The 24,702-nt window shown below is 42.7% G+C and overlaps 1 protein-coding gene across 1 annotated transcript; it reads right to left on the reverse strand.

The window, feature by feature from the left end:
• Window positions 1–19,388: 19,388 nt before the first annotated feature.
• LOC147728532 (uncharacterized) lies at window positions 19,389–20,291 on the reverse strand. Its single transcript, XM_086963813.1, has one exon. It carries the CDS (start codon window positions 20,289–20,291, stop codon window positions 19,389–19,391), a length of 903 nt encoding a protein of 300 aa, XP_086819939.1.
• Window positions 20,292–24,702: the final 4,411 nt, after the last annotated feature.

The raw sequence follows: 24,702 nt of genomic DNA on the forward strand, positions 1-24,702 counted from the left end.
GCAACTTTAGCACGTCTGTCCCATGGCTGAATATTTGCCTGCATGGGGAAATGAAAACTCTCATCGAAAACACAAGCTTTTCTTCCTTATGGACATCAATGTGCATGCATCTACCTTGTGCTTGCTTTACATGACCAACACTGATTCATTTTTCGCTGTTCCAGTTTCCATATCAGTGGCCTATCTATCTTCTCTTTCTCCTGTCTATGCAGCCATTAGTGCTTTCTCCAAGCTCAGCGTCTCTATCAACATGCGTCTTTTAAAAGAGTCTGAAAGACAGCCATTGATGACTCAAAGCCGTATTGCTTCTTCATCAATAAATTCACTAAACTTGCAGTGTTTCATCCACCGTTTCACCAGCTTACTGTCTCTCTTGATTCAAAATGTACCTTTCATAGTCAACATATGGCATTGGATTGAACTTCGCTCCCAATCCTTCTTGGATCTGAGGGTACTCTATTGCATAAGCTTGTGATTTTTTTTTATCACTTCTTTCACTCCATCACCAGCAAGGTTCTTAAAATGTTTAATGGTTTTCTGATCATCTCCTTCTTTTAGGGCATCTATGAAGTCATCAAACTTCTCAATCCATGCAGTTCACCTAGTGTCTGCATAGGCTGAGCTTCTTGGGAAGGGCAAATGGCAGTGGTAGTTTCGGAAACAGCTGAATTCCTTTGAGGAAATGTCTTCCTTCAATTAATGCCCTTTCACCCGACGCCTTATAAAACCCGATATCACTTAAAATGTGTGTGCTTTCTAAAATCAATCTGCAATATATAAACTACCTGCAATTGCCAGAATACCTAGACAGGTAGAAAATGTTTTCTTTTATAAGAAGTTTTCTATTGCTATTGTATTGTAATTGTTTTGTAATTGCATTTATATTGTGCTTACTACCCCTGACGAGGCGTTGCAGTGCTTTTTCGCCGAGTAGCACGCTACTATGGAACCGATAAAGGATTAGTGTTGGATTAATATAGTGAAATATGAAAGTAATTTGAGTGATGGATAGGTTTGTCAGTTATTTGGAGTCAGAAGGATAGCAAAGGGATAGAAGGGAAAAAGGTTTGCATTTATATAGCGCTTGTTACCCCTGATGGGGTGTTGAAGCGCTTTTTTTTGTCGAGTAGCACACTACTCTGGAACCCATAAAGGATTCGTGATGAATTAGTATAGTGAAATATGAAAGTAATTTGAGCGGTGGATATGTTAGTCAGTTATTTGGATTGAGAATGGTAGGGGAGAAATAGAAGAGGGAAAAAGGTTTGCATTTGTATAGCGCTTGTTACCCCTGATAGGGTGTGGAAGCGCTTTTTTGGCGAGTAGCACGCTACTCTGGAACTCATAAAGGATTAGTTGTGAATTAGCACAGTAAATTATGAAATTTGAGAAGTTGACATGTTAGTCTGTTATTTTGATTGGAAGGGATATTGGAGTGACAGAACAGTGAAGAATTTAGATTCTTTCTTTTTTTGGCAGGTCATAGCAGTAGGAAAAGTAAAAAAGGATGTGGAGTGGAAGAGTCAGTGGGAAGATTTTAGAAAAGGCTTGTTTTTGGGGGATCAGTATGCTAAAGGCGGTGGCAGATGATGCAAGGAAGAGTAGAGGGGAGAGTCTAGAAAGGGTTATTTTGAGGATCATAGTAGTGGTATTGGGTTAGGATAAATGAGAGAGTGGATGTAGAGGATATATTGATCGAGGTATAGGGTGAGAAATAGGGAGAGTTGTAGAAAGAGGTTTCAGATGAGTCAGAGAGTTGAGGTAGAAGATATATTGAGAGAGGCATACAGTGAGAAATAGGGTAGTGCATTGGATATGCTGAATTAGAAGAAGAAAGTAACACATATATAGATCCATAAGTATATGGAAAGTATATAGATGCATAAAGGAAGTAAGTATATGTAGATTAAAGATATTGATAGAGGTAGGGTAGTGCATTGAGTATGCTTTTTTAGGAGAAAAAAAATAAATATATAGATCCAAATACATGGAAGGTTTATAGATGCAATAAGGAGTTAAGTATATATAGATTAAAGATGCATTAGATGAGCTCTGGTTTTCAAGTGTGGTTGTACCTAAAAATGTATTTCATAAATGTTTTTAAAACATAATTATTCTACATTTTTATACAAAGCAATACACATATATTGGTACATATCTATAGTACAAATAAATGCTTATGTACAGAGGGATGTGCTGTATATTTCTGTTTGCGTATGGAGCTTCTGTGGGGAAGAGCCAATTCTTGAGTAGTTTTTTGAAGATAAGATAACTCTGAAGGAAGCTGCTATTTCAAGCCCTCAGCAGCTCTATTACTTCTGCAATTGCTGCACTAGCCTCCATCGCCATTTGTGGCAGAGAAAGCACATCAGAATTAGGAGAGGGTTGAAGACTACCACCCTTACCCAATGCAGCCCACAAACCTCCCAGAAGAGGTTTGTGGCGCCGATTGACGCTGGGCGGCGTCGTATCATCATGTACCCTTAGCGGCGCCTCAGAGTTAAGGAACAGGCTAATTTATGAAACAGTGAGGCCAAAGGCTGCCGCGATTTCAAACCTTATGACAGGATTTTCACGACTTAGGTGTGCAACGCTCACTGGAACGGCCCCGGGCAGGAGCCTCAGAGCAGGAAGGAGACCAGCATCGCTTGGACTCCAACTGGGACAGCCGTGCCATCAACAGCTTCCTTTGCCTTTCCCGCAAAGCCTTAGGCTTCAGCGGTTACAGGTGTTGCACTCCTCGGAGTCATGGTACTCTCCTAGGCACCACATTGAGATGGGATGGGGATCCGTAGCAGACATCTATCGAGCACACGTCTCGCACATCTTAAAACCCAAAGGCATAGGCACAAGGTTCCCTGACACAAAAAAGGCGTCGAAGGAGGCCAAAAATACAAATGGCTATGTTTGCAACTTCTATGTTCTCAAGTGCGAACCAGGCTGGGATTTTAAAAATCACAGCTAAATGTTCTCTAAGTGTATAGACTATTATTCTAATTCATTCTAAAGCAAGGTTAGCCAATGGCAGTAACAAGTGACTGATGTGTGTTTCACCTCTAGCTTTGAGGGAGGATTTGTTAAATATTCCAATACATTCCTGGTGATATTTTGTCACTCTGACCATCTCCAGGTGTTTTTGAAGATTTATCTCCCTGAAGAAGATAGCAAAATTACCAAAAAGTAATAGATTTCACAGGTAGTTTAAAATAATTAATCTGGGTTTGCAATTTGAAATGGCCTGTATCATGTTTTTAAAACGTATATTAAATATGTATTCAATTCTACTTTTCATTTGCTTCCACTTTCACATTTAGTTTTTCTAAGTAGATTCTCCATTATGCATTATGATGTATAATCAACTTGTAAGGGGAACATTGGGGAACTAAATTTACACAGATCCCACAATTACATGTTCTAGAAAACAGAGAGCTAAGATTCTACTCTTGTTACATTGACCTTCCAGGTCGAAACAACGGATATATATTTTAGTTCAATATTACAGGTCCATACTTCAGAACAAAGTAATTATAACAAAGCCATATAAGCTGTATTAATTTAGATGATGAAATTCACCTAATTCTTTATATATTAGCAGCCAAATTAGTAAGTGCCCTCTGGCACTAAATAAATCACATTAACAATTTGTGTTCCAATATTACTCAAATGACAGCTTTAGATGTTTTTTTAGAAAGAAAATCATTTTCACCCCAAACATCAGCTTAATATTTTCTTATATTTATGAAAATGATACCTCTGTGTTGCCCTCAAATGCAAGCTTTTCTGTTTTGGTTAATAAATTGAATTTCCCTGAATTCTAAGTTTGAAACTCGCTGAAAATATCGACATTTTGGGTCGCTTTACAGTGAGTGCCCTGAGTGCGAACGGGGGTTTGCGCCTAATTTGCATGCCCGGGTACTTTGGCATTACAGATGGGCCACAGATACCTGTGCGGCCCCATCTGCAATACAGATAGATCTGGTGCACATAAAGCACCAGTGCTATCTGCAGGGGACGTTCCCTCATTTGCATGGGAGTATGCCCCATGCAAATGAGGGCATTCCTTTGCCTCTGCTCCCACACCATATTATAGACTTGGGCACAAAGGCAAAGAAGCCGTCAGGAGGCGCACTCACAGTGCCACACTGTGAGTGTGCCTCCTGAAGGCAGCTCTCTGGTGGGGGGAAAGGGGGTCCCATGGACCACCCCCAGACCTCCCTTTGCAGGCGGGTGCAGTTACTGACTGCACCTGCCCGAAAGAGGATCGCTAATCCCTTTCAAAAGTGCAGGCTGGTGCCGCCTGCAGAGTGAAAACACTGAACTGCTTTAAAGCAGCTGTTCTGGTTTTCACTTGAATGCGTTGCCCCTAGGGCAGCATGAGTTCACGGCTGCCCTGGGGACATTCATGGTAATAGAGCGCAATTTTACTATTTGCACCCCGTGAACCTTTTTGAAGGTGCGCCGGTATCAACAATGAAAATGCGCTTTATATGGCCCCGATTTCTAAAACCAGTTTTTTAATTTCGATTAATAAACTCTGGAGGCGTGGGTTCGAATCCCACCGCTGCCACCAATGTTGGAAGGCGGTGACCCCAGGGGTCAAGATGACTCTCCTAACCACCCGGGACCTCCTCTCCCACAAATACTGCCGAGTCTTATCGAGGGGGAGTCCCCGCCGGGGAGGACTGATCGTACACACTGTTGACACACCACACTTACGAACGGACACCACACCGTGAATCTTTATCAAGTATGAACTTTTATCAAGATAAAAATGAGGATCAATACTGGGCGATCGAGGGATCGCGAAAGTCTTGTAGCAAGGGAACGGGGAAGCGGGACAGTCTTAGAGGGCCAGCTGGCACGCCACGCACCCTGCACACAGTTCTCAATCCTCGAACTGGGGGGTACGGGGACTGGCGATGGGACTTGCTGTCCTACTCACTTCGGTTTCAGATGGTCGTGAGGGTAGCGTCGATGGTCCAGCCGGACCGGAGAGTTCTTCAAGCCGCGACGAGGTCAGCAGGGCTTGGTCAGGAGTTCTTCGTCGTACTCGTAGGCAGGTGGAGCCACGACAGCGTCCGCAGGGCTCTGGATGGTAGCAAGTGTCTCTCATTCTCAAGAGTGGGCCGCGACAATGTCAGCAGGGCTCCAATGGTTCAGGTCTTGCTCTTCGAGAGTGAGCCGCGACAGCGTCAGCAGGGCTCCGATGGTTCCGTTCCGTAGATTCGAGGATGAGCCGTGACGACGTCAGCAGGGCTCGGTGGGTCAGAGTCTGTTCTCCTCAAGGTCAGCCGCGATCAGATCAGCAGGGCTTTCTTGTCCAAGATACAACTGTCGACTAGATGGAAATCAGGCTGTCTTATAGTTCAGGAGCTCTTTTATGTCCTGACCCTCAGAGGCAGGAGGCCGGAGGTCCGAGGGCCAGGCGCCTGATTGTCTGGGCGGCGGTGTCTTTGATGCTTTTGGACCATGCGTCCAGGGAATCCCAGACGCCCATCAAGGCCTTGAGCCAGCTCACTAGGAAGCCAAAAGGTGCGATCGAAACCAGCCCCCAGGGATGGTTCGGGGGTGTGAGGACATCCAGCTCCTCTGGAGGGGGCTGGGGGTGTGATGGAAGCCTTGGTTTCGGGTACTTGGTGAGTCATTCACCCCCCTGGGCGAGTCGGGCGTGCCAGACGCGCACACCTAGCTGCAGCCGTGAGCAGCCAGAGGCTGCCAAAAGGGAAGAACGCGGCCGGCTGGCCGGGGTAGCCAAACATGGAATCTGCCGGTCACTTGCATGGGTGCAGGCACGCGGTCTGGAGGTCGTTTCAGGTCCGATGTAGGAGTCTCGTGTATAGTTCTGGGTGGACGGGAACTAGTTCTGTCCGTCGTTCTGGGTTATGGGGGGTCAGCGAGGGCCACGCCACGAGGCCGGGCCCAACACTCAATTTAACCAAATACATTATTTTAGGAAATTACACTCTGTACATACCAAATGCCAGAGTTTTTATTTTGAATAGATGAGTTTGGCTTTCTAATGTCAGCTTTTCATTTACATAAATTTCACTCCATTAACAGATTCTACCATCATTTATCATCCTCACGGACCCAGTGTGCCGATGATATACCTGGATTAGCCCTAAAATGTTGGGATGCCCAACCTCTGCTAAGGATGCCAATCAGAAGTCATAGATCCTGGGGCACAAGTGGTGCCATGGCACTACTGCACAAGTAATGGAAGGCACTATTTCATGGATAGCCACCACTAGGGTAAGTATGGTGCCAATTATGCCTGGGATGGCCAGCATTATCCCAGTGATGGCCACCTCATGCTAGGACCATAATGCCAAACATGTGTAGTATTAGTCAAGCATGGTCTCACATTTTAGAGGAAAAACAACCATATTGCCATGATGGTTCCCATTATGATATATATATGCCCAATGATATTACAACTTTGTGCCAGAGATGACCACCAAGATGTCCAAAATTGTTTTAGTGGGATGACACAATTCCACCTAGACAGATCATCAACATGTCAGAGATGTGTATAATTGTACCTGGGATGTTCATTAGAGTGCCACAATACAGAAGGAGCAGAAGGTGACATAAATTACCCAAACACACACATACAAGTGCTCCAGCACAGATGAAAAATACACACATGTATTTACAGCAGCCGCACCCGTCCACCCGGGCTCCTCCCCATTTGTAATAAAAATGCCATGCTGTGATCTTCTCTCACACTTCCCAAACTTGCCAAATCCACAGATAAGAGAAGGAGAAACACGCCTTTCTGTTTTTTTTGCCTGTGTGTTCCTGGCAGATCAAGTGCGCCTCAAGCCCCAATTATTTATAGACTGGAGTGTAGCATAATACAGTATTATTTTAGTCTGTGCTTATTTACTTTATTAGGTTTTCTCCCATTTGCTTACTGTTACTTGTGTTCCACTGTAGGTTCCACTTTGCAGCTAGACCAGGAGTTACTCTGTACTCAATTTCCCAACTTGCTCTCGTTTAGATGTATTTTGACTCCTAATCTGCCACACTCCCTTTCATGGAGGGCAATATACAGACCCATCCCTCTCCTGGCTACTTAGGTCTCTAAGGAGCACAGCATACACTTAGACATAGCTCTATTGGCTGCTGTTGACCTGCAGTTGACCTTCATCTGAGTGTTTTACTTTCATTATCATGCACTCTTGTGGAGCTGCAAAAGGCATTTAAATATATGTGGCAGTAGCCTCTCTTTAGTTATAGTTATGGTTACCAGACAGGAATTCTTCACGCAATATATAATGAAGTATTTTACAAATTATAAGTTTAACACTACTTACACTATTCACTACAAGGAAGGATAGGTGTACAACTTTTGTGGAGATTCGTCAAATGCGTGAAAAGTTAATAATGGTGAAAAATCTGAGGAATTCCTCCCCTGTCTATGCCATGTCAGTCTACACCACTGCATTTTATGTCACTCCACTATACACCACTTCACTCTATTACAATTTTTTGGGGTAATTCGTCTAGCGGGGGCCGAGAAAAAAGGGGTGTCCCAAAATGTGCTTTCTCCATGTTAATTTCCGTAGGAAATTTTAGACACAGCTACAGCTCGAACTGCTGAACGGAATTACGCTAAATTTGGCAAAAAGGTAGCCCTTGGTTCAGAAAGAACTCTTTTTGTTAAATGGTGTAAATCCATTCAGTAGTTGCTGAGAAAATCAAAATAAAATAAATATCGATATATTGAGGCGCGCTGGATCTGCGCACCCTGCCAATCACGAGCTGCATGCTAATTGGTTGTCAATAATTTCCAATCAGGAAGTGTCTGCAGCCATCTTGTGCCTCGCTGGAACCGAGGCACAAGAAAAGAGAAAAACAAACGCACAGGGACCCCCAGGGCCAAAAAAAGCATTAAAAAAAACATGGGAAGTGCGCTCGATCCGCTGATCCGGCCGCAAAAAACAAAAAAAACGAAGCGCAGGCTCCCGTGCTTTGCTTAAATAAAACCCCCGGTTGGCCAGGTCCCGGAGGCAGAAAAAAAATATGTGGGGGTGCCCCAATACCCCCCACACTGCCCCAGGGCCGCCACCTCCCCGGGGCTCTAATTATTAAAAATGGGGAGCACCCCTCTCAAAGAAAAGAAAAAAATAATTTAAAAAATAAATAAATTAGTAAAGGCCGGACCCGGGGGGTGGGGTACTCGGGGCAAATCGAGGACATTAGAAGGGGGCCACGCAGCCCCCTTCCCGTAACAGGTATATATATATTTTTTAAATGTGGGTTAGGCCCTGGGGATGGGGTCCCCAGGGCCCATTAAATAGAAAAGGAAGGGGGTCCACACAGCCCCCTTCTTTAGAAAATGAAGAAAGAATAAAATACCGGCATCGTGCCAGAGGCCCCACCCCCTCCCTGCAGCACTTTACAAACACGGCCCCTGGGGCGTTGTAAGATGGGGAAGTAATTCCCCTTGAATACTGGGGGTCCCTGGGGCCAACTATGCCCACCAGGAACCTCCAGTATGCGCCAGGGAGCTGCATTGCAGAGGGGTTCAGAGGCCATGTGACCCTTTTTACATCTCTCTGCAATGCAGCTCTGTGGCGCTTACTGGAGGTACCTGGTGGGCTAGTTGGACCCCAGGGACCCTCAGAATTCAAGGGGACTTGATCCCCCAACCTAAAACATACCACGGGGCGCGTTTGCATAGTGGTGAAGGGAAGGGGGGCCTGAGGTGACATGTGTGCAAACACGTCCTGTGGTTCGTTTGAAATTGGAGAATTAATTCCTCTTCAATCCTGAGGGCCCCTGGGGTGAACTAGCCCACCAGGTACCTCCAGTAAGTGCCACAGAGCTGCGTTGCACAGAGGTGTAAAAAGGGGCGTGGCCTCTAAACACCTCTCTGCAACACAGCTCCCTGGCGCATACTGGAGGTACCTGGTGGGCTAGTTGGCCACCAGGGACCCTCAGGATTGAAGAGAAATTAATTCCCCAACTTAAAACGTGCCACAGGGTGTGTTTGCACACATGTCACCTCAGGCCCTGCCCCCTACGTAAGGGTACTGGCTCTAGGACTGGTTAGTTAGACTCAGTTACCACCAGTACCCGTCTGAAAAAGTTGTGGGCACAGGATGATTTTGCAACAAGGCCTCTTTCTGTTCCTCTGTTGGTTCTTTCTGCACATGTCTTGCTTCCTGCACTTTTCTTCGTCTTTGTGGACTTCTGTTGCCTCTTTCTGCATTTCTTTTGATTCTTTCTGTGTGTTTTTTCTTCTTTCTTCACATGTCCAACCTCTGTAGGCATATTTAGAAACTAGCATTTTAAAAAACCTTTGAAATTCACTTAAAAAACCATAGGTTTCAGGCAGGTTATAGTTAGAAATTAGCATTTAAAAAACCTTTGAAATTCATTGGAAAAAAACATAGGTTTCAGGCATGTTATAGTTAGAAATTAACATTTGAAAAACTTTAGAAATTCACTGAAAAAACCATAGGTTTCAGGGACATTATAGTTAGCTGGACATTTCACTGGTACAAAACGATAGAAATTCCGTCGGTATAGTTAGTTCAGCTAACTATAACTCGCGCCACCGCAATGCACTGCTGATGACGTCACATATTACATCACTCATGACATCACTGATATATATAAATATATGCAGAGTTCCAAAATGACCAAAATGGTGGTGTGTGGTGCATCTATGGATTAAATAAACACTTTGCACTGAGAAGATTAGGTCCGTTTTCATCTTTTCCGGGACTTGGAAGCTTGCGACGGAGTTCTTTACATATATATATATATATATGTAATTAGTACACTGGAATAACCTTAATGATCTCAGTTACTTTGTGATCGATGCCGTGCCAAAATCCATTAGAGGGGACAATAGAGAAAAGAAATTGCGTCAGCTGGAAAGCCAATATATTGTACAATTTGACAGTAAAATGCCTAACGGATTAAATACAGGGGATGATCTATACAATTTTCTAGGAATTATGAATCTCTACAATTGCTACTAGATTTAAAATTTGATCTCATAAATATACTGTTGCTGCTGAATCTGTATTTCACGTTTGTAATTGATGGTGTTTAATCTTTGTAGATAATTTTTCTTTGGGCTTTTTAACCCCATTTATACTGGATTTTTACTGGTTTTACTAGGTTCCTGGTTTTACTAGTTTATATCTGGTGTCTGTGGGGTGGGAGTTTTCATTGTCTGCTGTCTGCATAAGATTTGCAACCAGAAATTTACGTCTGTTTGTTATTTGCATCAACTTGAATTGAATATAACTTCGGATATGATGAATTTTTGAATTTTCATTCTGCACTTTGCACTTAGCACTTTACTTGAGAGTACATTGGAAACTAAGCGTCCTTCGGCCATGGCCTCAATGTATTTTTATTTACATTTTTAGGGCGAGGCCTTCCACACTTCGTCAGAAGTAGGCGGAGTTTCTCGCCGTATTGTGGGCCTCAGAATTTTGTAGGATACATTCCAGAAAGCAAGGGCATTTTCCATCTGGTATTTTGCCATGAGCATCATAATTGGGCCTTGCACTGGTGTGTTTATGTTAGGCTTAACGCAATAGGCCAGAGACATTTCTGTTTGAGGACTTCCTGCATTTTCCTTGTGGTTGCGCGCAGGGAAGTGCAATAAATTGTCAATTAGGAACTGTCAGGGTGCCGTGATAATGGAATCCAGATGTTCTGCGCGTTCACCACTCTTCAGAAGTGGTGAACGCGCGTTCATCTGCTTCTAATCATGTGGCAGTGCGTCTGCGCGTGGAGACAATGCTTAAAAATTGCCTACATACTTTTCTTATTTTAAGAACTAGTTCTGTAAGTCAGTGGCTGCACCAGAATGAAGACGAGACAGAGCAGCCCTACGAGCCTGCAGATTTTATGCTGTACTAGAAGGATGATGAGACAGAGCAGCCCTGCTGGCTGCACCAGAAGGATGAAGAGACAGAGCAGCACTGCCAGCCTGCAGATTCTGTGTTAATGAGAACTTGACCAGACAGAGCAGCCCTGCTACAGATAATACACACCCACAAAGGCACACATGCACACATGCACACTGCATGCAAGCACAATAGTGCAAACTACGCACTCACAAAGGCACACATACACACTCCATGCAAGAACACCGGTGCAAACTACGCACCCACAAAGGCATACATACACACTGTATACAAGCATACCACTTCGACACCTCGTCAGGGGTAGTAAGTGCTACATAAATGGAATTACAATACAATATAACACAATACACCACGCACACACATATACTACACACAAATAACTAGCTACAGTGAAGGCAGCGTGGGTCCAGTAGGTTTGCTATGTTTGAAATAGATTATATCATGCAGTGCGTCAGAGTAAGCTCAGCGCTGTGTGACAAGTAACGACAACAACCGAACACTTAAGTCAGTGGCTGCACCAGAATGAAGACGAGACAGAGCAGCCCTACGAGCCTGCAGATTTTACGCTGTACTAGAAGGATGAAGAGACAGAGCAGCACTGCCAGCCTGCAGATTCTGTGCCAATGAGAACTTGACCAGACAGAGCAGCCCTGCTGCAGATACAAGCATACCACTTTGACGCCTCGTCAGGGGTAGTAAGTGCTACATAAATGGAATTACAATACAATATAACACAATACACCACGCACACACATATACTACACACAAATAATAGATTATATCATGCAATGCGTCAGAGTAAGTTCAGTGCTGTGTGACAATTAACAACAACAACAACAGAACACTTAAGTCAGTGGCTGCACCAGAATGAAGACGAGACAGAGCAGCCCTATGAGCCTGCATATTTTATGCTGTACTAGAAGGATGATGAGACAGAGCAGCCCTGCCATCCTGCAGATTTTAATATTTATCAGTGCGTGCGTTCCATGCTGTACCAATGATAAACTGACCAGACAGAGCAGCCCTGCTGGAGATAACTGGCTGCACCAGAAGGATGGAGAGACAGAGCAGCACTGCCAGCCTGCAGAATCTGTGCCAATGAGAACTTGACCAGACAGAGCAGCCCTGCTGCAGATAATACACACCCACAAAGGCACACATGCACACTGCATGCAAGCACACTAGTGCAAACTACGCACTCACAAAGGCACACATACACACTCCATGCAAGCACACCGGTGCAAACTACGCACCCACAAAGGCATACATACACACTGTATACAAGCATACTACTTCGACGCCTCGTCAGGGGTAGTACGTGCTACATAAATGGAATTATAATACAATATAACACAATAAACCACGCACACACATATACTACACACAAATAACTAGCTACAGTGAAGGCAGCGTGGGTCCAGTAGGTTTGCTGTGTTTGAAATAGATTATATCATGCAGTGCGTCAGAGTAAGCTCAGCGCTGTGTGACAAGTAACAACAACAACAACAGAACACTTAAGTCAGTGGCTGCACCAGAATGAAGACGAGACAGAGCAGCCCTACGAGCCTGCAGATTTTACGCTGTACTAGAAGGATGAAGAGACAGAGCAGCACTGCCAGCCTGCAGATTCTGTGCCAATGAGAACTTGACCAGACAGAGCAGCCCTGCTGCAGATACAAGCATATCACTTCGACGCCTCGTCAGGGGTAGTAAGTGCCACATAAATGGAATTACAATACAATATGACACAATACACCCCGCACACACATATACTTCAGACAAATAATAGATTATATCATGCAGTGCGTCAGAGTAAGCTCAGCGCTGTGTGACAAGTAACAACAACAACAACTTAAGTCAGTGGCTGCACAAGACTGAAGACGAGACAGAGCAGCCCTACGAGCCTGCAGATGTTACGCTGTACTAGAAGGATGATGAGACAGAGCAGCCCTGCTGGCTGCACCAGAAGGATGAAGAAACAGAGCAGCACTGCCAGCCTGCAGATTCTGTGCCAATGAAACTTGACCAGACAGAGCAGCCCTGCTGCAGATAATACACACCCACAAAGGCACACATGCACACTGCATGCAAGCACACTAGTGAGTGCAGAGACAGTGAGTGCAGAGTGACAGTGAGTGCAGAGTGAGTGCAGAGTGAGTGCAGAAAATGAGTGCAATGTGAGTGCAGTGACAGTGAGTGCAGACTGACAGTGAGTGCAGAGTGAGTGCAGCATGCGTGCAGAGACAGTGAGTGCAGAGTGCATGGAGAGACAGTGAGTGCAGAGTGAGTGCAGAGTGACAGTCAGTGCAGACTGAGTGCAGAGTGACAGTGAGTGCAGAGTGACATTGAGTGCAGAGTGAGTGCAGAGACAGTGAGTGCAGACTGAGTGCAGAGTGACAGTGAGTGCAGACTGAGTGCAGAGTGACAGTGAGTGCAGAGTGAGTACGAGAGTGACAGTGAGTGCAGAGTGAGTGCGAGAGTAACAGTGAGTGCAGAGTGAGTGCAGAGTGACATTTAGTGCAGAGTGAGTGCAGATACTGAGTGCAGAGTGAGTGCAGAGTGACAGTGAGTGCAGACTGAGTGCAGAGTGATAGTCAGTGCAGAGTGAGCGTGAGAGTGTCAGTGAGTGCATAGTGAGTGCGAGAGTGACAGTGAGTGCAGAGTGAGTGCAGAGACAGTGAGTGCAGAGTGAGTGCAGAGTGACAGTGAGTGCAGAGTAACAGTGAGTGCACAGTGAGTGCAGAGTGACATTGAGTGCAGAGTGAGTGCAGAGACTGAGTGCAGAGTGCGTGCAGAGACAGTGAGTGCAGAGTGAGTGCAGAGTGACAGTGAGTGCAGAGTGACAGTGAGTGCAGACTGAGTGCAGAGTGACAGTGAGTGCAGAGTGAATGCAGAGTGACAGTGAGTGCAGAGTAAGTGCAGAGTGACAGTGAGTGCAGAGTGAGTACAGATACAGTGTTTGCAGAGTGAGTGCAGAGTGACAGTGAGTGCATAGTGAGTGCACAGACAGTGAGTGCAGAGTGAGTGCAGAGTGACAGTGAGTGCAGTGGGAGTGCAGAGTGACAGTGATTGCAGAGTGACGGCGAGCGCAGACTGAGTGCATTACTACAATTCCAATCCATTTCACATAATTCCACTACACACCACATGCACACACTCCATAACACATGGCTAAAAGACATTGCCATTTACAATGCCATTAGCTCAAACTCAGATAAAGCCAAGTCCTATTGCATTTCTAATGCTTGTTTGAAAATATTGCTAGCTAATCATGTATTTAATGATAGAGCTGCATTTTGTTTATAATGTATTATTATTTTTCACTAACACATATTGTTGGGTAATATGACTATACTGTTTAGAACGTCTTCTTGGAGATTATTTATTGGTAAAACAGTTTTCAGATCATGACAACTTTTTGTAGCTGGATTTGATAAATTATGTATTATGAATACATTAATTAAGGGGAACTTGCCCAGTATTTCTCATATGTATTTATACCCTTGTATTTATTTATTTTTTTAATTCAACTACAATGATCTAAAAATTAGTACCATATTAAACCTGTCCAAGTCTGTTTTCCATGACCATCATTATGATGGGAGGAGCTTGCAATTAAAATAACAGTATTTAGTCAGAAGGGTGGGACCGACATGTCGTGTGATCAAGACCGGGTTCCCCGGTCGAAACGCGTCATGCTTGCTGTCATGGAATAAAGCACTTGCCGTGTGGTTGGTCCGTTTCCTGATTTTGCATCATCTCCTCCCTCCTGATTTTGCGTCGTCTCCCAGGGAGGAGGAATAGCGCTTCAATATCAGGACTATGGCTTTATATATATATATAGGCATTTTCGTGACTGCCATCAAACTGTAAATACTAGCTTAAAATACTTTGTCATTGATGCAGTCAAGGCCAGCAGGCGGGGTGGAGACAGGGAGGCCAAACTCAGGAAATTGGAAACCCGGTACATTCTCCAACTTGACACCAAGATACCGGGGGGATTGAATGCAACTGAGGACATGTACACTTGCCTCCCATAATCAATTCCACTTTATTTATGACTGTCTTATCTGGTTACTGCCATGTGTGTCTTTTTTACTTCCTATAGTTGGTTGGCGACTGGGTACTTTGATTGGAGGTTTGACCCGGCTGGGCAAACTTCCCTCCTATGATTGCCAGTTGATGCCCCAATACAATGATATTGATGGAAAATGTTGCTACATTTATTTATTTTTGATCAGGATCTGTTGTGTGGCTATGCTGCTGCTGTTGACTAGAGCAATATTTAATGAGAGAATTGTGCAATACATCATTCAGACTTTACGGGTCCTTATTCCCTAACAGTCTTACTTTTATGATGATTTCCATAATTTATAATATTCACATTTTTCATTATTTCATTATTTCACTACATGGAGAATAAATAGAAGACAGAAATAGAGACAACTTGGGTTGTTGTGAGAAACACAGAGTAAGATTCTTTGTAAATATTTAAAATATGAATATTAAATATTTTTATCAAGTTTCTGATGAAATTTTCTTTGCAGTTTTTAACGTTTGTACCTACTAGAATTATTATTTGCACATATTAGCGAATGGTTAATTCGGCAGTCTTTGCACAGATTTGATACAATTTGCACATTGGATGTTATCAACATCTAGATATGTTATTTGCACAATTGAGTATTTTGCAAATACTTTAATGCATTTGCACTTTAGTTAGACTGAGTTGATATCTAGTACGGTATGTTACATTATTGAAACGTTTACTGCTCTACCCTACAACATCATTTGGTTCAGTTGGAACAGGTATTTAACCATCATTTTTTTCTAGAAAACCGCTTGACTCTTGTGTTCCCCAATTTTCTACTAATAACTCACACGGATTTTATAGTATTTTACTATGATTGTATTTCTTTGTGTCAATTTATGCAAATGTTTAAACATTGACCCGTGTAACATTTCTGGTTGATCAACATGTCAAAGTATTTTTTCCATGTTAACTCTCAGGCACAATCATGTGATGCTATTGCATCCAATTACTGGCACTTTAAATTGAGCATTTTTCACCCAGAACGTTGTCATGTGAGCAAGGCTCCTCGGAGCCGAAACGTCGTGCGGCTGAATTTGCATGAATAAAATTGAGCACTTAACTGGTCCGTGTCCGTGCTATCTTTGCCAGCTGCTGTACGATGTTCTGCGTACTGGGTGTGAGACGCAGCAATCCGTGATATATATATATATATATATCTATATATATATATATATAGATATATATATATATATATATATATATTATATATATATATATATATGTATACACACACAGAAGAATGGCGTGCTTAAGCCACTCAAACGGCGGGCTCACGATGGGGTACGCCAACCCCTACTATATAAACACACTGCTGGTCAAAATTCATCCATGAAAAACCAGAGTCGGAGCCCAATTGTAGTACGGTGCTGTCAGTTTATTCAGCAGAGAAAAAACACCCAACGCGTTTCGAGATCAGCCGATCTCTTGCTCACGGGTGGAGCTCACCAGTACCAGCATTCATTTAAAGTGACATACTTTTTTAGAAGTGCAACACGTGATCATCGACATAAAGAAAATAAACAAGTTAGGGCTATGTCTGCCGGGTGGAAACAGTGTTTCATGTAAACAATTGTATCAAGTTCCAATACAGAAAATAAATTGGAAACAAACGGAAGCCACTATTCATTAAGTTGTCTGATTTAGACTCTCATTGAGTTTTAAAGCAATGTTCCGTTTTGTAGGAAAGCAATATTATTTGCTGTCTGTTGTTAAATCGCGCCAGTCATATCCCGGCATCAAGTTGCAATACTGTGTTAAATTCACACATGTACACGTGATAAGTGGTCCATTAGCTGTGCAGCCCAAGTGGGCGAATGTCGTATAATTCAGTTAACCATTTGAGATGACCTCCAATATAGCCCATGTGGGCGATGAGTTAATTCATATTCCTGTAAAAGAAAGAAAAGACATAGCTATACGTGACAATATTTACATTATAGATCAGTGTATGATTAAAACCAAATAAAATTGAATTCAGTTACCTAAGAAGCAGCAGCATATTTCACATCAAATGAACTACATATCAGGTTTGGAGGTGAATGGCTAGCTCTTCCCCCAAATTGTGTCCTGTAGGTTGCAAAGTATTGTACATTATAATGTACTTAGATTCAAGTTTCCTTAGCTCTAGCCACCTGTTACCTCCCCTCTCATTGCTTTCAACACTGTCCAGTACACACAATTTCATCAGATTCGGATTCTTATTGTGTATGTCAGCAAAATGCCTGGCTACAGGATATTGCTGGTTCTCATTCCTGATTGCTCTCTGATGTTCTAAAATTCTGAGTTTCGCCTGTTTTGTTGTACACCCTATATAAAATGTATTACAGGGGCATTCAAGGGCATAAATAACATACTCAGTTGTACAGCTGAGATGTTTGGTCATTTTGTGGGCACATCTTTCTTTGGACAATTGGATTGATTTACAATTGTTGCTGTATTTACAGGCTTTACACCTGCGACACGGGCAAAAACCTTGAATGGAATTAGTTTTCTTACTTTCTTTTATCAGTGTATTGCTCAATGCGTCCTTGAGTGATTTCGCCTTTCTAAATGTCAGCGAGGGAATATCATGGATTGCCTCTTTCACATCTTTATCGAGCTTTAGTGTATCCCAATATTTAGATAAACATTTACGTAGTTTCCAGGATTGACTACTGTAGGTAGTGATAAAACGTACCTTTTCATCAATTTCGTGTTGTTTAGGGACAAACAGATCAATCCGGTCCATAGCATTGACCTTAGTGAGGGCCTGCTGTATTACTTTTTGACTGTACTCCCTCTCAGAAAATCGCTGTACCATTATTTGGCTTTCTTTTGAAAAGCTCTCTGCCGAGCTACAGTTTCTTTTGGCCCTGATTAGTTTGCCTATTGGAATGCTACGTATGAGGCTATTGGGATGACTGCTACCTGCATGAAGCATGCTATTTCCAGCTGTGGACTTGCGGAATAGAGCACTTTTTAGGTTTCCATCCTCAATTTCAAGCTTTATGTCCAAGAATTCCAATTGTTCTTTGCTAATTACACTAGTGAATTTTAGGTTAAGAGAATTTTCATTCAGGAAAGATTCAAATTCATGTATCTGGTCGAGGGTGCCATTCCAAATACAGAAAATATCATCAATATACCTTTTCCAGAGGATGACGTGGGTACTGTAGTGGGAGATCTTATTCACCACTAGCTCCTCCCACCAGCCCAGATACAGACAGGCTAGGCTGGGGGCAAAGCAAGTACCCATCGCCACCCCCCGGGTTTGTTTAAACAGTAATTTGTTGAAAATGAAGTAGTTGTTCGTCATGCAATCCCATATCATGTCAAGAAGCATGTTAGTGTGTGACAGAAAAGAAATCGATCTGTTTTTTAGATAAAATTTACATGCTTCCACACCAAGTTCCTGTGGGATGCTGGTGTACAAGCTGGCAACATCAAAGCTCACCAGCCAGTACTCCGGACTCCACACAATGTCTTTGATAATACGTAAAAAATCTGATGAGTCCCTGACATACGAGGGCAGACTAGTTACAAAGGGCTGCAGGAAGTGGTCTATATATCTGCTGGTATTTTCATACAGGCTACCTACTGATTAAACAATAGGTCTACCGGGGGTGTCTGAAGATTTTTGTGCAACTTAGGGAGCAAATACAGTGCAGGTATTTTCGGATATTTCACATGGAGGTAGTTAAACTCATCATCCTCAAGCAGCCCCCTTGCTTTCCAATCACTCAATTTATCACCATAAGCACATTTAGATACGTTGTAATCCTCTCTAGTTGCTTTCGTATAATTATGTTCATCAGACAGTTGCATTAAACCTTCTTTCAAGTACATATCAATAGGCCAGGCCACTACATTCCCGCCTTTGTCACTGTTCTTGATAACAACGTCAACCCAACTCTCCATCTCCTTTAAGGCAAGAAACTGTTTTTTGTTAAGATTCCAATTCAATTTGGGCTTCATTCTGTCCGTACGTCTCATTTCCTGTATCATTCCCTGTTCAAAGCTATCAATGTAGCTATTAGCAATTTGTGGTACAAAAACCGATTTCGGTTTAAAGCCACTATTGCTGCTCATGTAGACTGAGTCCTCAGTGTCCACTAAGTTAAACAAAGCGTTATCACTAACATTGTCACAACCTGCTAACAATTGGACAGATTGCAAAAGTTCCGCGTCATTTACGCTTAGTGCACTGGGTTTCTCAGCCATTACTTCTTTTCTGAGTTGGGGTTTATTCGCAAACCACTTTTTTAACTTAAGTTTGCGTGTGAAACAAAAAAGATCAAAGCGAGCATTAGTGAAGTTGAAGTTGGATGTTGGACAGAATGAAAGCCCTCTAGAAAGTAATTCAATTTGTACAGGTGTTAAAGTACAATTAGAAAGATTTACAACTGTCATGGGGTTTACTTTTTCGCCGCCTTGCCTCTGGTTACCACTCCTACTGGGCTTGAAGCCGCCTCGAAAGGTTTGTTGCCTCTTCCGCGTCCTCCTCTGCCGCCTCTTCCACGCCCTTTTGATGGGGTGCCTGTCTGGCGTCCCTTGGCCATCCGGGCTACCTCCTTTAAAATTAGATCTTTTACTGGAATCATTTCCAATGGCTCGGAAATATCACTTTCAATTGATTCCTTGTCGTCATCCAAGGTCACTGATTCCCCCGAAATTGTTGCGCTTTGGTTAGGCTCCTTTGTCTTTTTTCCGGGTGTCATATGTTTTTTTGTTGTTGATTTCTTGGCGGCATCCCTGATTACATCATACCGCTTGGCAAAGGTTAGGATTTGGCCTTTGCTGTCGTCGACTTCATCGCGGTAAAATTTCCGCTGCTTTTTTTCTTTGATTTCTTCCTCTATTTTATCGAGGGGTTTATTCATCTTGTCCATTTCTGTGGTAAATTCACTTTCCGTATACTTGGCTTTTAGTTTCGTGATTAATGCCTCATTTTCTGTATTGAGTTTAGCACACTCCTTTTCAGCATTCTTTATAAGCATTTTTAACATGTTGACAGAACAGGCGTCGTTGTTGTCCATCCACTCACTGATCAGTTCGGGGTCAGGATTTTGAAACGTAGGTATAATGAAGATCCTTAAACCACGCGGTATCCTATTACATTCAAGATACTTGGTTAGGGCAGCCGCCTCCCACCAGCGCGATTGCTCACGTTTAAGGTTTTTCCAAAGTGCATCCCATAATAATTTTAGTTCATCAATTTGCTTACCAGGTGGTCTTGTCTCTTCTCCCACACTGGACTCAGTTGATGTGAAGAGTTTTGCTGCTGCTTCCAACCTCCTGTTATTTCTTGATTCTGCCATACTGTCTGACACAACAAACCAGCCGGTATATTGTTGTTTGCAACGTAATTTTCCGTGTTGTACTGATACTGGCTGTCACTGTTACCCAGTCCTGGGCGGGAAACTCGCTGTTAGTTCAAAATTCAATCAACTCCGATCTGATCCCAGATTATCGGATAATGTCAGTTGTTTGCGGGCTTTCGTAAAACTCAAAGCTCGCTTCTCCTTTTGTCTCCAATGCGAATCCTCAATCCAGTGCAGCCACGAGTCAGGCGGGCAAAAGCGATTATTTGAAATATAAACACACAGAAGAGTGGCGTGCTTAAGCCACTCAAACGGCGGGCTCAATTGTTTACATGAAACACTGTTTCCACCCGGCAGACATAGCCCTAACTTGTTTATTTTCTTTATGTCGATGATCACGTGTTGCACTTCTAAAAAAGTATGTCACTTTAAATGAATGCTGGTACTGGTGAGCTCCACCCGTGAGCAAGAGATCGGCTGATCTCGAAACGCGTTGGGTGTTTTTTCGCTGCTGAATAAACTGACAGCACCGTACTACAATTGGGCTCCGACTCCGCTTTTTCATGGATGATTTTTGACCAGGAGTGTGTTTATATATATATATATATGTATATATGTATATATATATATATATATATATATATATATATATATATATATATATATATATATATATATATATATATATATATATATAAGCTCCAAGGTTTGCCCAGCTGGCAGGGAAGCACTCTGGAAACAGCTATGCCATGCAGACTTCACAGCCCATGAAATGCAGCCTGACGCGTTTCAAATCATCTTCCTCAGAGGCTGTTCTCATGTTTTCATTGGCTCAGGTGCCACACCTTTATTTCAAATTTGCTGTCATCTGATTGGTTGTTGCTCCCCAGAGCAATACAGCAGTCTCCCACGGATTTGTGGTACTTGTAGTGTGGCACTAATTTGTATGAATCAGTGATCGTGTGAACCTTGGCACCCATCCAGGGTAAATTAGTGCCACACTACAAGTACCACAAATCCGTGGGAGACTGCTGTATTGCTCTGGGGAGCAACAACCAATCAGATGACAGCAAATTTGAAATAAAGGTGTGGCACCTGAGCCAATGAAAACATGAGCACAGCCTCTGAGGAAGATGATTTGAAACGCGTCAGGCTGCATTTCATGGGCTGTGAAGTCTGCATGGCATAGCTGTTTCCAGAGTGCTTCCCTGCCAGCTGGGCAAACCTTGGAGCTTTCATTTATACACGGCAGGCCCTGCCGTGAGGGAAGCACCACCGCGAGAAGAGAAGCGGGTCAGTGGGCTGGATAGTTTGTCCCGTCTACAACGAAGGAAGCAGCGCCGAAATAAGAGACTTCTAGTGCATGGAAACCATACAGGGTATGAATCAGTGATCGTGTGAACCTTGGCACCCATCCAGGGTAAATTAGTGCCACACTACAAGTATCACAAATCCGCGGGAGACTGCTGTATTGCTCTGGGGAGCAACAACCAATCAGATGACAGCAAATTTGAAATAAAGGTGTGGCACCTGAGCCAATGAAAACATGAGAACAGCCTCTGAGGAAGATGATTTGAAACGCGTCAGGCTGCATTTCATGGGCTGTGAAGTCTGCATGGCATAGCTGTTTCCAGAGTGCTTCCCTGCCAGCTGGGCAAACCTTGGAGCTTTCATTTATACACGGCGGGCCCTGCCGTGAGGGAAGCACCACCGCGAGAAGAGAAGCGGGTCAGTGGGCTGGATAGTTTGTCCCGTCTACAACGAAGGAAGCAGCGCCGAAATAAGAGACTTCTAGTGCATGGAACCCACACAGGGTATGAATCAGTGATCGTGTGAACCTTGGCACCCATCCAGGGTAAATTAGTGCCACACTACAAGTACCACAAATCCGTGGGAGACTGCTGTATTGCTCTGGGGAGCAACAACCAATCAGATGACAGCAAATTTGAAATAAAGGTGTGGCACCTGAGCCAATGAAAACATGAGAACAGCCTCTGAGGAAGATGATTTGAAACGCGTCAGGCTGCATTTCATGGGCTGTGAAGTCTGCATGGCATAGCTGTTTCCAGAGTGCTTCCCTGCCAGCTGGGCAAACCTTGAAGCTTTTATATACGCACTTCCAAACTATTGCGTCTAGAAAAACGGCAAGCACTCCGATGTTGTGATCCAAAGTTAATTTATTTCAAAAACCCCTTCACCCCCGACAGACGCGTTTCGCTCACAGGCTTCATCAGTGTCAGTATTGTGCAAACTTCATCGCCATTTTAAACTATCCGCCCTCCTTCATATCATCAAAATAGATGACGGTCAATTACATTTTTCGTGGCGGCCATCTTGTAGTTTGTTAATACAAGGGTTTTCACAGTGTTAAAAAATTACGAAAGATAAAGTGCTAAGTGCAGAATTAAAAGTGTTTGACAACAACAAATATTATTACCATAGAGTGCACACTTTTGGTATTTCATATTAGGTACCATGTATTTACAAATAAGTTCAGTCCGTTTGGGTTCCTACCCATTCGTTGTGTGGGGGTGTATCCCCTAATTTTTATCACAGACGTCTGTGCAGATATTTTTTACATATATAGTATATTACATTATAGAGCCCTATAAGTCCTATACAAATATTTACAAGTATTATCTACACAGCAATAGAATAGTTCAATTACAGTCCTTACTTTGAAGCCCTGTATGGGCTCGTATCCAAAGAATGTATGGTACCACTTTTTACATATTCATATATTTACAAGGCATTCATGGGGAGCAAACATACATATTTACAAAGCTTCAATTGTTGGTTCTATTTACTTCCAGGATGTTATTGTAGCTTCCTGACAGAATATTATTGTCAGTGCTCTAGATCAGGATATTTCAAAGGTGTACCCACATTTCTGCATCATTATTAAGACCCCACGGTGTCATGGTTTTGAGGTCCATAATATATCTGGATTCCATGATGCGGAGGGCTTTCTCCCTATTCCCACCAGGTTCTGAATGTGAAATCTGAGCTATGCAGTAATAATTGAGTAGATCCCTGTTGCTACCGTGGTATTCAGCAAAATGACGGGCTATCGGATAGGTCTTGTCATTGTTCACGATAGCCCTCATGTGTTCCAGGATTCTCATCAAAATCTCATGAAAAAAATTATATATATATATATATATATATATATATATATATATATATATATATATATATATATATATATATATATATATATATATATATATATATATATATATATATATATATATATATATATATATATATATATATATATATATATATATATATATATATATATATATATATATATATATATATATATATATATATATATATATATATATATATATATATATTACCTACTGGCAGTCGCCAGTAGGTATATATAGTTAGGATTTTTTCCCTATGGGATTTCTGAAAATTCTATGTCTAATAACTTTGGCGTTTGTGGACGGAATCGGCTGAAATTTTCAGGAAAATGGCACATTTTGTTTCTGAGCAGCTCCTAGAAATTTGGGGGGGGTTCGTCAAGGGGGGCCGAGAAAAAAGGGGGGTCCCAAAACGCGTTTTTCTCATGTTAATTTCCATAGGGCGGTTGGACTCACTTTTAGCCCGAACGGCTGAATGGATTTCCACAAAACTTGGCAAAATTGTAGGGACTGTTAGCCCGATGTGCCTTTGCTAGGTCTCAATATATGTGCTTCAGTGGATTTTGAGAAATTAACGTTTAAATCAAGATATATATCTGTAACAGCGCTCCGGGCAGCGATCCCGTTCGCGTACTTTTCGCGTTTCGGAACTTTGCGCACGGAAAGCTGATTGGCTTTTCGGTGTCTGTCAACATTCTAAACAGTCCGGTGCGGCCGCCATCTTGTCTCTCGGTAGGATCGAGAGACAAGAGGAGGCCAAAACAAAGGGGGAAATTTCGATAAGGGGGCATAGTAGATCCTCCCTGACCCCCTAGGTTTTATGTGGAGGTTGTAAAAGGTCCCTGCAGGGCAAAAAAAAAAAAAATATATATATATTTTTGCGTGGTGAGCGCCTAATACGCGAACCGGGAAGCGTTCTGGGCAGCGTACTATAAGGATAAAAGAATGATAGACTTTTCTAATACTGTATGTTAATTATTTGTTGTTTTTGTTGGGTTTTTTTTGTTTTCTTTATTTTTAATTTTTTTTTTATTATGATTGTGTTTCATACTTTATTAAACTTTCTAACATTTCATTGTCAGAAATGTCAAAATTGAATATAGGGTGTAACTTTTTTTCATTTTGAAGCAGGTTGTCCACTGCTTCAACACATTGTAGAAGTTCGTGGTCTCTACTTTCATCCATAAAGTCATCAATTTTGTCTTGGCTGCTCTCCTTCAGTTCAATTGAAAATGTAACTTGTTGTTCGCCTT

Source organism: Lissotriton vulgaris, chromosome 3_1 (assembly GCF_964263255.1).
Source record: "Lissotriton vulgaris chromosome 3_1, aLisVul1.2, whole genome shotgun sequence".
Taxonomy (NCBI): Eukaryota; Metazoa; Chordata; class Amphibia; order Caudata; family Salamandridae; genus Lissotriton; species Lissotriton vulgaris.

What these genes read in the sequence shown, in the direction of transcription:
- LOC147728532 (XM_086963813.1), bottom strand. Translation starts at nt 20,291, where the DNA reads ATGGCAGAATCAAGAAATAACAGGAGGTTGGAAGCAGCAGCAAAACTC.